General features: G+C 42.8%; 1 protein-coding gene across 3 annotated transcripts in view; it reads right to left on the bottom strand.

Moving 5' to 3' along the window:
- The window catches only part of PYGL (glycogen phosphorylase L), a 52,069-nt gene that overhangs the window by 39,837 nt on the left and 355 nt on the right, over positions 1–11,877 (bottom strand). The window contains exons 2-4 of one of the 3 annotated variants that reach the window (XM_007446603.1): positions 6,732–6,833; positions 3,778–3,856; positions 535–638 (exon numbers count right to left, since the gene is read on the bottom strand). In XM_007446603.1, coding sequence (XP_007446665.1) covers positions 535–638; positions 3,778–3,856; positions 6,732–6,833 — 285 coding nt within the window. The remainder of the gene's footprint in view (positions 1–534; positions 639–3,777; positions 3,857–6,731; positions 6,834–11,877) is intronic. The other 2 variants (XM_007446604.1, XM_007446605.1) reach the window with 2 other exon arrangements.

The raw sequence follows: 11,877 nt of genomic DNA, 5'->3' as shown, positions 1-11,877 counted from the left end.
AAGAGCGGTCCCCGGCTTGCTGCAACTAGAGAAAGCCGCGTGCAGCAAAGAAAACCCAATGCAGCCAAAAATAAATAAATTAGTAAATAATAATAATAAAAAAGACCCAACTCAGCCATAAATAAATTAATTAATTTAAAAAAAAAGAAAAAAAAGAGTTATTGGGGAAGATCATGAGCCAGAAGATGTGCTCCTCCATTTTATATGCTGCAGAGATACGACATTGCACATTATAGGTAGTCCACATGCAGGCAATCAGTGATAAATATCTTCAGAGCACGCTTGTGAGTCTGGCACCGTACAAGATGCTATGGATCTGGTGGTGAATGATATTGGTGATGCCGGCAGGCTCTCTGCTCTTAGGGAGCTTACACCTCAAAGTGGGAAGACTGACAGTATTCACTGACAGTATTCAACCAAATGCCACAGAAAGTAGTGAAGCTCTAAGTAAAATGTCCATAAATTATAAACCATCCAGAACACCATGAAGACAAAGGACTTTAATGACAAAATTAAAAAATATGTCTCACATACCTGCCATCCATCTCGAATCTTCTGATTGAAGATTCCATATTCATATCGGATGCCATAGCCATAGGCTGCAAGTCCCAGAGTTGCCATGGAATCCAAGAAGCAGGCTAAATTAAACAGAGCACAGGCAAAAGGCAGAGTCATCAAGGTTAGTCAAAATTTTGTCTTTCTCTAAAAAACATGGCAGCCACAAAACATTTCTCTATGAGAAACCATATTTGTATCTTAAAGCACAGAGACTGCAGCACAGCGGGTATTAAGTTTTTAAAATAACATTTTTTCTAATTATAAAATAAACTATAGAAAAGGTAGAAAATACAAACATGTATAAAGAAGAAAACGAACATTTATTACGTCACCATCCAGAAATAACCACTGTGTTGGCATTTCACCTGAGAAATGCCAGATGTCTATGTTAGAAATGTCCTTTATTATGTCTGTTCCTCACACTGCCCTTTCTAGGGCAAGCTGTCTCCATGGCCCCCTGCTTGAAAAGACGTGTATAATTTACATGTGACCCATCTGACTGACTAGCTGGACATCTGGGGCAGACTCTCTTTCTGGCTAATGGAATTCCAGTGTGGTTCACATATCAGGTGGCCTTATGCTTCAGGGAGGCTGGACCAGGAACTGAATCTTGACTAAACTTCTAAGCTAATCATAGTAATTTTAGGTCCTTCACCAGTCTGGGTTTTGGCACGAGCACACAATGACATTCAATCCAATGAGAGGTGCCAGAAAGTCTGCTGGGTACAGTGAAAGATTTTCCTTACTGCTGCCGTCTTTCTTCCATGAAGGTAAAGTCAAAAGAACCATAGAGACCCAGAGCCCTGACAGAATTGTGCTGCTGAATAAGTTAATCTTGGAATGGCCAACCTCTGAAGTTCTTGTGCTGTGATAATACATGTCCCTGTTGGCGGAACTAGCATGTGCTAGGTTTTCTGTTTCTTGTAGCCAACGGCTTTAATGACAGAGCACCTGATCTAGAGCAGCCAATCAACAGGCTGGGTAGGATCTATCTTGTGGTCAGGAGCAATTTTAGGGGTTACGCTAAGCATGTTGCCCCTCTCAGGAATCTGAACTGAGAAATATACAGAGAATGAGAAAATATAGTAGGATCTAAAACTGAAAAGAACATTGAAAATTGTAGATCAAACAGGAAGAGACTGAGCTAGGTTCACGGCGGAGTCCTAAAACAGATCCACAAAGGCCAATGGCCAAGACCTTCAAGTTACTGTAACATCACAATGGTCTTCCAGTCCCTGTGCTCACGTGGCCTGGCTCTGTCCCAGTTCCTGCTCTCTCGGAGCTGTGGCGATTTGTCTTTTCCTGGGTCCTGATCAAATTATCCTTAGAGCCTCACCAGAATGGGGTCCCAGTTTTTTCAGTCTGGTAAGAGATGAGGTCATCTAATGAGATTTACTCAGCCTCATTCACCGGTTCCCTGTCAGGCCCAGAGTGGGGTTAACGCTGCCAAAAAATAGGCCTGGGACTTTACATAAAAGGAAGGCAGGCTACCTTGTCAGTCTTAGATGAGCATGCCGTTGGCTCTGCTGGTCTTCCTATAGCTCCATGGAAAGCCTACTAATTACCCGATGATTAACTTCTCAAGGTGGCCAAGTATGCCAAAGGCAGCGTTTTCTATGACTAACTGCAACGTTAAAACACATGGCCACTCATGTAGTAAGGAATAAACAATATGAAACACATGCAAATGGAGTTCTAGTCATTTGAAACTGTGTGTAAAATTAAGAGATTGTGGAATCATTTCTAAAAGAGAAGACGTAGATATTTATTTTTCATAGAGTACGATCTGATACATGTGTGGTCGTACATTCTATTATTAAATTTAAATTTCACAAGTAAATAATATAGTAACATCCTCTCTGTAAAAACAATTAAAATGTTACTGACAGGGCTTCCCTGGTGGCGCAGTAGTTGAGAATCTGCCTGCCAATGCAGGGCACACGGGTTCGAGCCCTGGTCTGGGAAGATCCCACATGCCACGGAGCAACTGGGCCCGTGAGCCACGACTACTGAGCCTGCGCGTCTGGAGCCTGTGCTCCGCAACAAGAGAGGCCGCGATAGTGAGAGGCCCGCGCACCGCGATGAAGACTGGCCCCCGCTTGCCACAACTAGAGAAAGCCCGCGCACAGAAACGAAGACCCAACACAGCCATAAATAAATAAATAAAAGCAAACTGTCAACAAGTAAAAATAAATAAACACTATAAAATGTTACCGACAGGGCTAGCATCCCTTTTGACTGCCACCCCCAATTCTGCGCTCCTCTCTACAGAAAGTCACAAGGAGCAGTTCAGTATTTCAAATTCCAGACTTTTTCTATGGATTTACATATATACATTCTCACATAAAATATTAATTTTTAAAAAATATAAATGGTATCACACTGTGTGGCTTTTAATGCAACTTGTTTCCTCTGCCCCCAGCCCCCCACCTCTTGGAGGTCTATGCAGGGAAGTACAAATAGTTCACTTTTAGGTTGACACATATTATTCTGTAACATGGTGTTACCTATTCTATCAATGGACATTAGATTATTTCTAAAATTTTGCTTTTACAAACAATACTGTAGCAATTTTTTTCACATGCCTCCTTGTGTACATGTTGGAGTATTTCTTTAGGGTAGATATCAGGAAGTAGAATTGCTTGGTGGTAAGGATGCATATTTTTAATTTAATGGCATTGGTATTATATTTTTCATGTTTTCCTCTATATTTGTGGAAAAATCATTTCCTGGATAAAGCAAAGAACTCCAACTTCATCCATACAAAACAAAAATACTCAGTAATTAAATCATACCCATAGTATAACAAGTGTATCACTGCCTACTAGTTAATCAAAAAGCAAACTGTTAAGTGCACAAGACGATAACACAATGGGTAAACAACTTAGGTGCTACCACACAAGTATGTGAATTGAGCAGCTGTGAACAAATAACAGTGAAGTGAAGGGGCCACTTTGGAAACCCTTAAGTGAACAGGAAGGATCTGGTTAGCTTTGGGGTTTGAAGCAATGTCTCCAAACTTTTTAAGCAATGTCTCTTTTGTTAAAGATCATTTCTCTACTGTTTGTCTAGAACTGGTCAAACCACCGTGCAGACTCAGAAACAAACACATCTACAACCGGCTCACACTGTGCACTTCTAGACAGTCTTCTGGTTCTTTAAGCATGGCTGTGCATGGCATCTGAGACGGCATCAAGGGCCAGACAATAGCATACTTACCAGCAAGCCTCCCAAGACCACCATTGCCAAGCCCAGCATCTTCTTCAATTTCTTCTAACTCCTCCATATCCAATCCAAGCTGGTGATGAAAGAAAAACAACATAGGACGTGGATACAAACTTTAGATATACAAACAGGCCACTTCAGAGAGAACGGTCATTTCCTAAAGCTCTGGGTTGGGTCTTCAGGTTCATCTGTGAACTCAATCCTGCCAGGTCCCTCGCTGCTTGAACTGGCATCAGATACCCACTGCAGATGCTGGTGACTGAAGATGCAAACTGTGCGAGATGGCACAGCGGCAGCTTGGAGAGGAGTATGGGCTCTAAATGTCCATTACCGACTCTGTTACTTCTTAGCTATATGAACCTGAGCAAGGTAGTAAATCTCACTATGCCTTTCACTTCTCGTTTAAAAATGAGGATAATACTATCTACTTCACTTAGGGCTGTGAATTAAATGAGATTATACAAACAAAGCATTCAGAATGATTCCTGGGTAGGTATTTCTCGATAAATGTTGGCTATTACTATTTCTTAAAATTATTTTTTGTTGCCAGGGTAAAACCTCAGAAATAGTCCAGTACCAAGTTGATACTAACTGGACTAAATTTTGAAAATTACCAAAAGGTATGAGGTCAGATTTTCTGGGATGGACTACAGTTCATCTTTTCATGACCACAACATATTTACTCAGTAAGGTCAAAGGTTGTTAACCCAAAACCAGTTAGTGAGTCACTGCCCATGACACCAGAGGCCAGACAGCAGTCAGGGAAACCTCAGCCCCGTGGTCCTGCTGGATGGGCCTAAAATCCTCTACTTTTCTCTGGGGTAGATAACAGACTGTGGGGGGATAGTGGGAGGGGGAGATAAATTAGGAGGTGGGATTAACATATACACACTACTGTATATAAAATAGGTAAACAACAAGGACCTACTGGGCTTCCCTGGTGGTGCAGTGGTTAAGAATCTGCCTGCCAATGCAAGGGACATGGGTTTGATCCCTGGTCTGGGAAGATCCCACATGCCACACAGCAACTAAGCCCGCGAGCCACAACGACTGAGCCCGCTGAGCCCGCGTGCCACAACTACTGAAGCCTGCATGCCTAGAGCCCGTGCTCTGCAACAAGAGAAGCCACCACAATGAGAAGCCTGCACACCGCAACAAAGAGTAGCCCCCGCTTGCTGCAGCTAGAGAAAGCCCATGCGTAGCAATGAAGACCCAATGCAGCCAAAAATAAATAAATAAAATAAATAAATTTATTAAAAAAACAAAAACAAAAACAAGGACCTACTGCATAGCATAAGGAACTATACTCAATATCTTGTAATAACCTATAATGGAAAAGAAGCTAAAAAAGAATATATAGCTGAGTCACTTTGCTGTACACTTGAAACTAACACAACATTGTAAATTAACTATAGTCAATTAAAAAAAAAGAGAAACTGTGGGAGGCCAAGGAGCATCTGTGACCTTGGGGATGGATGGAATTGGTTGCCAGTCAGCTCCCTGCCACAAAGTGTTGGGACCCGCACAGCCAGGTCACTAGCAGCCGTGTGGACTCATATCAAAATTCTGCAGCTCTAGAGGTCACTTTGGACTGTTCATCTTACAATGAGGAAATTGACGGCCAGATAAACTAAATGACCTGTCCTCTGCTGACTAGATAATAATCTAGCCCATGCCTGGCTAATAATGGTCCATTGGGAAGTGACTACATTCTTAATCTGAAAGTGATGCAATCCATGACATTTTACATGGAAACATAATTTACACATTTGAAAACATACACACAAGATGTAACTATGCTTGAAGTGGATGCCCCAGTTGCCACGGGGTTACCTGCTTGGATCCCTACCCTTATTCAAAAGTTGCTTTCTGACACAAGTCCTGATAACTAAATCTTCTAAGAGTTCAAAAATGGATTTGCTTCTGTTCATTGTTCAAAGGGCTTTCAAACTCGCTCCCTGGTGACTAGAGTACTGGGGTCCTTGTGACATCAACTGCTAATGCTAGTGCTCAGGATTTTTAACATTCTAAACATGTGAGTCTAGAGTAGGCTATAAACCTTGAGCAAGGAGACATGGGTCACTTCATCCCACCTGGTTAGATTATGGTGCAAAGGAGGTATATATTTTTTCAGCTGATATCAGGGGAAGCAAAGAAAAGGGAAGCAGAGAGGAGCTGCAATGGTTCTTTCACACGAAATGCTCTACTAAACCCACACAAAGGAAACCAGCCCTAGTGACAAGCAGCTGGCCACATGAGAGGACAACAACCCTATGCCAGGACAAAAGCAACTTGAACAGTCTCTTACTTAGAGTGCATCTTTGCAAATACGTGTTCCTCCTATTAACCACATCAGAAAGGTTAAGGACTATTTTTGGTATGAAGATGCTTGAAGGTCAAAGGAGAAACAGTTAAATACGTTCATTCAAACAAATCAGCACATTAGGTTCAAGACCTCAGGCTCCTCATTTAAAGAGGAAGTGTATTTTACATCTCATTAAGCAACAGAGAAAAGTATGACAACAGAATTTTAAAAGTTTATTACTTTCACGTATTGCCTTGATATACAAATAACAGTCAAACTTCGATTCCCTTAAAAAAGTATATAGGAGCCCAAAGTTAAGCTTGTGATTCTGATAGCAGGGACTCAAGTACTTCTTATAGGCTTGTTCAGATGCTAATTTCTAAAATGTAATTTGTTGCATAATGCTGTCAAAAGCTGACTGCAGAACAAAATTCTCATGAGGCAAAACGAGTTCTCTAGCTTTGTTCCTCTTAACCCAGAGATCAGGAGTACTATAGATTTCTAATAGTTTGTAATAGCCATGTCTACAGAAGCAATTTTTCACCATTTTTGGGGGGGAGGTGGGGCGGCTATATCCCCAAGGTTCCTGAATTGAACTTGAAATTTAAAGGGAGAGAATGAGAGAAATACGGAGACAGTGTACCTGGTAAATGGCCTCGTCACAGGCATTCTGCAGGCCAAGGTTGATCATGGTGTTCTGTAATGTTCGGCCCATGTAAAATTCCAAAGAGAGGTAATAAACCCTCTGGAACAAAGAAGAGAGAGGTCATGTTAACGGCTATGAGGCCAACCTTACTTGTCAACATAAAAACACAAGGTCACCAATAAGAAACAAACAGGCAGAACTACTTTAATTCAGGTTCAAATGAGACTCCTATAGATGCATGAAGGGCTAAAGAAAAGAAAGCACTTCTGATAACTAACTGGCTTTGGAAAAACCATTTCATATCCTGGTTTTGGTGGTAATACTTTAAAGATATATATCTTTTACCCCCAGGGAGGGGAAAAAAAGCAAACTCATCCAACTCATTAGATTCAATGTTTTGTGGGTTTTTTCTTCCCCTTCATGAGCCTAATGAAAAAACATAGGTTTGGGGTAAATGGAAGTCAGACTGACATAGCTCATCATTCATCTGTAAAATGTTTATAGGATGAGGGTCAGGTGGGGTTGGCTGTGAGCATCTCAAGTCATCCAAGAAACACAGAGATTAACTCCTTCAGGATACACCCTATGGCTATAAAGTATTCCTCCTTAACTGTTACTGCAAGTCATAGTATAATTAAATATTTTAGAATTAAAATTATCCTAGAAAGTCTATGAACTGGCAATAGTTCCTTCTGTATAACAAAAGACTGCCTCAGGTTTATTGGTGTCTGTTCTTGGTGAAATAGGACATTTCTCTATCAGGTTAGAAACTGTTTGCCTTTGACACAGTAAAAGCCAAGTAAATATCAATAGTAATCAGAGTTGAAAGCAAAAGGTGCAAAGCTCAGACTTACCTAAAACCCTTTAAAATACAAGCACAGTTTACTAGTCAAAAAAACAAAAAGGGTCAGTAACTTCATCATCCTCTTATAAAATATCTTACTCTCTGTATCAGTTCCTCTTTTCTTTTTCACCAAACACAAAACAATAAAAATCTGTAAATGCATCAGTATCAATATAAAGTCACCTCAAATTTTAGGGACTTCCCCATTTCTCAATAGGAAGAACCCCAAAGAAAAGGATTTGGTCAACCAGGAAGTACTAAAAAAAATAAAAATGAATATAGTTCAATATAAGAAATGCCTATTATAAAAATAAAAAAAGGGGCTTCCCTGGTGGCGCAGTGGTTGAGAGTCCACCTGCCGATGCAGGGGACCGCAGGTTCGTGCCCCGGTCTGGGAAGATCCCACGTGCTGCGGAGCGGCTGGGCCCGTGAGCCATGGCCGCTGAGCCTGCGCGTATGGAGCCTGTGCTCCGCAACGGGAGAGGCCACAACAGTGACAGGCCCGCGTATCGCAAAATAAATAAATAAATAAAAATAAATAAAGAAGAAATGCCTATTATGATATTTAAATCATTAGTTACACATATATACTTAAAATATTATACGAAAATGTCAATTCAGAAATCTTACTTTTCCTACTTTCATTTCATGAAACAATTGAATTCTAAGTCTTCCCATGGATAGTCAACATGTTATCAAACACTATTTTCCAGAGCACATCATCATTATTTTTATCTAAGTTGTCTGAATATCTATAATGCTGTCATTAGGGCCCTCACTAGTTTATTAGATACCTTTCTGTGAGCTGGGAAAAGATATCTTTCCTGGGGCAGACTCAGGCCAAAGAGGTGCAAGGCGTCACTCACCCCCCCACGGCGCCCTTGTACCAATGCATCACAAAAAGAGCATCTCAAGCCACAAATATCCATTTACATAACATCAGGGCAGTTTTTTTCATTCTTCCCTGTGTGCATTTTCATGATCTCTGTAATATAACCACTACCCATTGCTTTTTACTTTTTAGTGATCTATAAAAAGCTTGGTTATAAATACAGTATATATATCCAACACTTGCAATTGTGAGGTCATAGCCCCAGGAATAATGCCAACATCTGTGTTAAGTTTCTTTGTCTCCCTTTTAAGGATTCTAAATTAGCATGGACTTAAGAGTTTTTAAGACATTTCAAGGTCTTCCTAAAAAAATGTTGCTGCTTAAAATAAAGTAGTTGATAAAGAGCATCTTGTTACATGACAGATTTTCCAGGGACATGAATTTAAGGTGATTTCCTATTTTCCCATAAATAAAGTTTTTTGGGGGGGATAGCACCTTATATTTGGGGGTATAAAAGACCTTAAAAAATTGATCTCCCTCATCCTCTTAGTTAGTGGTCCCTAAACATTTAAAACATACTTCTGGTAGTAAAATATTAGAGCATCTCCAATATAGCTTATAGACTACATGCATGCACTACTATTACTAATATCTTATGTATATTTTACAAAAATTAGAAATTTTCAAAAGGCTTGTATAGATAAAATAAAGAAGACATAACAATAAGCAATATTTTAAAAATACTTTTAATTTGTTCCTAGTATTAATTACTCGGTGTATGGAATAGGCGGCAACACAACTGAGACTTGCAGGGCAGGCAAGAGTCGAGCAGAGTCCCATGTGGTGGGAAGGGCATTCCGGGTGAAGTGTGCAGTGTGGGCAGAGGCCCAGGAAGTGGGGAGAACAGGGCATGGATGGGAACGGCAAATTGGCCTGGTGGGAGAGCAAGGTAATGGGAGGGAGGGTGATGGGAGACAAGATGGGAGGGACAGGCTCACCTGGCTGAGGAGGGCCTTCAGTGCTTAAGGACTGTGGAAGGCAACACTGCCAGTGATATGGATCTGAGCAGAGGGCAAGATGGATCTCTTTAAGAGGTTTAACCAGACTATAATGCATAGAATGAGATGGGATTGCAAACTCAAATGCCTTCAGGAGCCAGACAGAAAATAAGTGTGTAAAGGCAGTCACAAAAAACAATGAGGAGTACTGGGCCAAGAACTGGAGTGTCCTGCCTGAAGGTACGGAAAATAAAACTGCTTAAAGATGTCTAACCAACCAAATAAAATAAGTGTGCTAGCCATATTCAGTTGCATGCAGCCAGTTTAACCATTTCTGGGAAGCAAGGTAAACACTTAGAAATCTACTTCATGGAAGACCAGAGGCCAGGGCCTCAGGCAGAGAGAAGTGAGAACGGAGGAGGGTGGGTATTTTCAAGGCAAACTGCAGAAATCAACAGAATTTGGCAACTTGTTGAACGGGGGATAGAGGAGGAAATCAAAGGCGAAACTAAAGTTTTGTGTCTGGGTGACTGTCAGGATGAAAATGCTATTAACATTAGAAACACAGAAGAGAGGGCAGGATTGGGAGGGATGATGATTTGAGTTTTTAACATGCTGAGTTTAAGGGAATAAGGGGAGATCTAGATATGTTTACCGAGCATTTACAAATGTAGGAATGGAGCCAGAAAAGGAATTGAGACTAGAGATCCAGATTTGGGATTCATCTGCAGTTACTAGAAAGCAGGGGAGGTGGGAGAGAAGACTGGACACACCTACTGGCTCCGCTCTATGCTGAGGGCAGGGACCTTCCGTTATACGAATGACTGTCACAGAGTAGACACTTTATGAACATGTGTGGGCTGGATCTTGTTCACTTGTATCACTATCAGAATACCTGGCTTATACCTGTGTAAGTAAGAAATGCTTGCCCAGTGCAGAAACTAACAAGAGAACAAGAAAACCATAAAGTACCAGATAAGTCACTGGAGGAGAAACGTACAAGGCGACTGTGTTCTATGGCACTAAATGCTTTGGAAGGGTGTGGGGAGGGGAGGGGGGCAGGTTCTAAAATATGGCTCATCATCTCACTCTCCAGCTTAAAAACTTAAATAATAATTCTTAATGTAAGGTGCAGTCCCCTCTATGCAAATAAAAATTACGGTAAATATATGTATACATAAAGTGTTTTCTAAGGATATAGTTTAGCAGTTGCTACCTTTCAGTAGAGGCCTAAGCCTCAGGGGTGGGGAAGTTTCCATTTGAAAGCTTTGTTACAGCTGCAATTTCTCACTCTGAGGACTGTTTTGCTTAGGGGTTCTTTGAGCACTTGGAATATGGGCTATTCTTTATCATGCTTTACATATTTAAAAAAATTCTAATAAGTGTTTATGTGTATTTCCCACTACCTCCAGGATATTCCCATCATTCACCCTTTCCAATATGCCTCCAACCGGCGTTTCCAGTTTCCTCTCTCAAGACTCACAACCATCCTCACTGCTGCTGCCAGAGCTGCTCTCTCACCCGCACTCGACACAACACAATCCCTCTGGCTGCCAAGTCCTACTCAGTCTTCCCCACCCCGCCTTCCCAGGTTGGCCAGGTGGAAATAGTGTTCCTCCGTGCGCTCAGCAGCGTCCACTCTAGCCCCCCGCGCACTGGGTAGGGGTGGTCTGTGAACAGCAGTCCTCAGCAGTTCCCGGGTGGCCTGGCCCTTGGCCTTCAGTCCGCAGGAATCAAGGAAGTCCAGAAGCTCCACATCCCACGCCGAGGAACTGCGTGTCGGGCGAGGGGCGGGGGGCGCTCAGAGCTCTGACCTTGGGGTGGGACCTCTACCCCTCCCTCTTCACCGCACTCGGGCAGTACCTACGACAAGCCCGGGTCTCCCGAAACGCCCCCATCTAGTCCTCCAAAAGTTCCATGGCCTCTGGGGCTCTGGGGCACCTTCTTCCCCCTCTTTCCCACCTACCCCCCCTTAATTCTTATTATCGTTTGACGACCTTTGCATTTGTCTCCCTCCCTAAACATTCAGCTTCCTCGAGGCAGGGTTCTCATCCGTTTTGTTCTGGGTCGACTGCCTGGGGCCGAAAACTGTGCCTGGCATACAGAGAGGAGCCGCCCGATATCTCAGAGTAAACGCTGAGAGGAATGCTCCAAAAAAGTTTGTGAAGCAAATGGACAGGCGAGGGAGGCCTGGGCGTCGGCTCCAGGCGGTCCCCAGGGGCAGGAAGCGCAGTCAGGCCCACGAGATGTGAAGGGGGTGTTGGCGGAGGGCCGCATCTGTCCCTTGGGCTGCCCACCCGCCGCCCAGACGCTCTACCCCGGACTTCGCGTGGGGCAAGAACGGGGCGAGGAGAGGTCACTCCGGGCGCTCCACCCACCCCGCCGCGGACACCGCCCCGGCGCCCTGACGCTGGACTCGCGCGGTCCCGGAAGGGCACGACCCGGCGAGGGGCGGCGAGGAGCCCCCCT

This window comes from Lipotes vexillifer, unplaced genomic scaffold (genome assembly GCF_000442215.2).
Source record: "Lipotes vexillifer unplaced genomic scaffold, Lipotes_vexillifer_v1.1 scaffold124, whole genome shotgun sequence".
Classification (NCBI taxonomy): Eukaryota; Metazoa; Chordata; class Mammalia; order Artiodactyla; family Lipotidae; genus Lipotes; species Lipotes vexillifer.
Note: the sequence above shows the minus strand (reverse complement) of the source record. Positions and strands in the feature narration are given on the sequence as shown.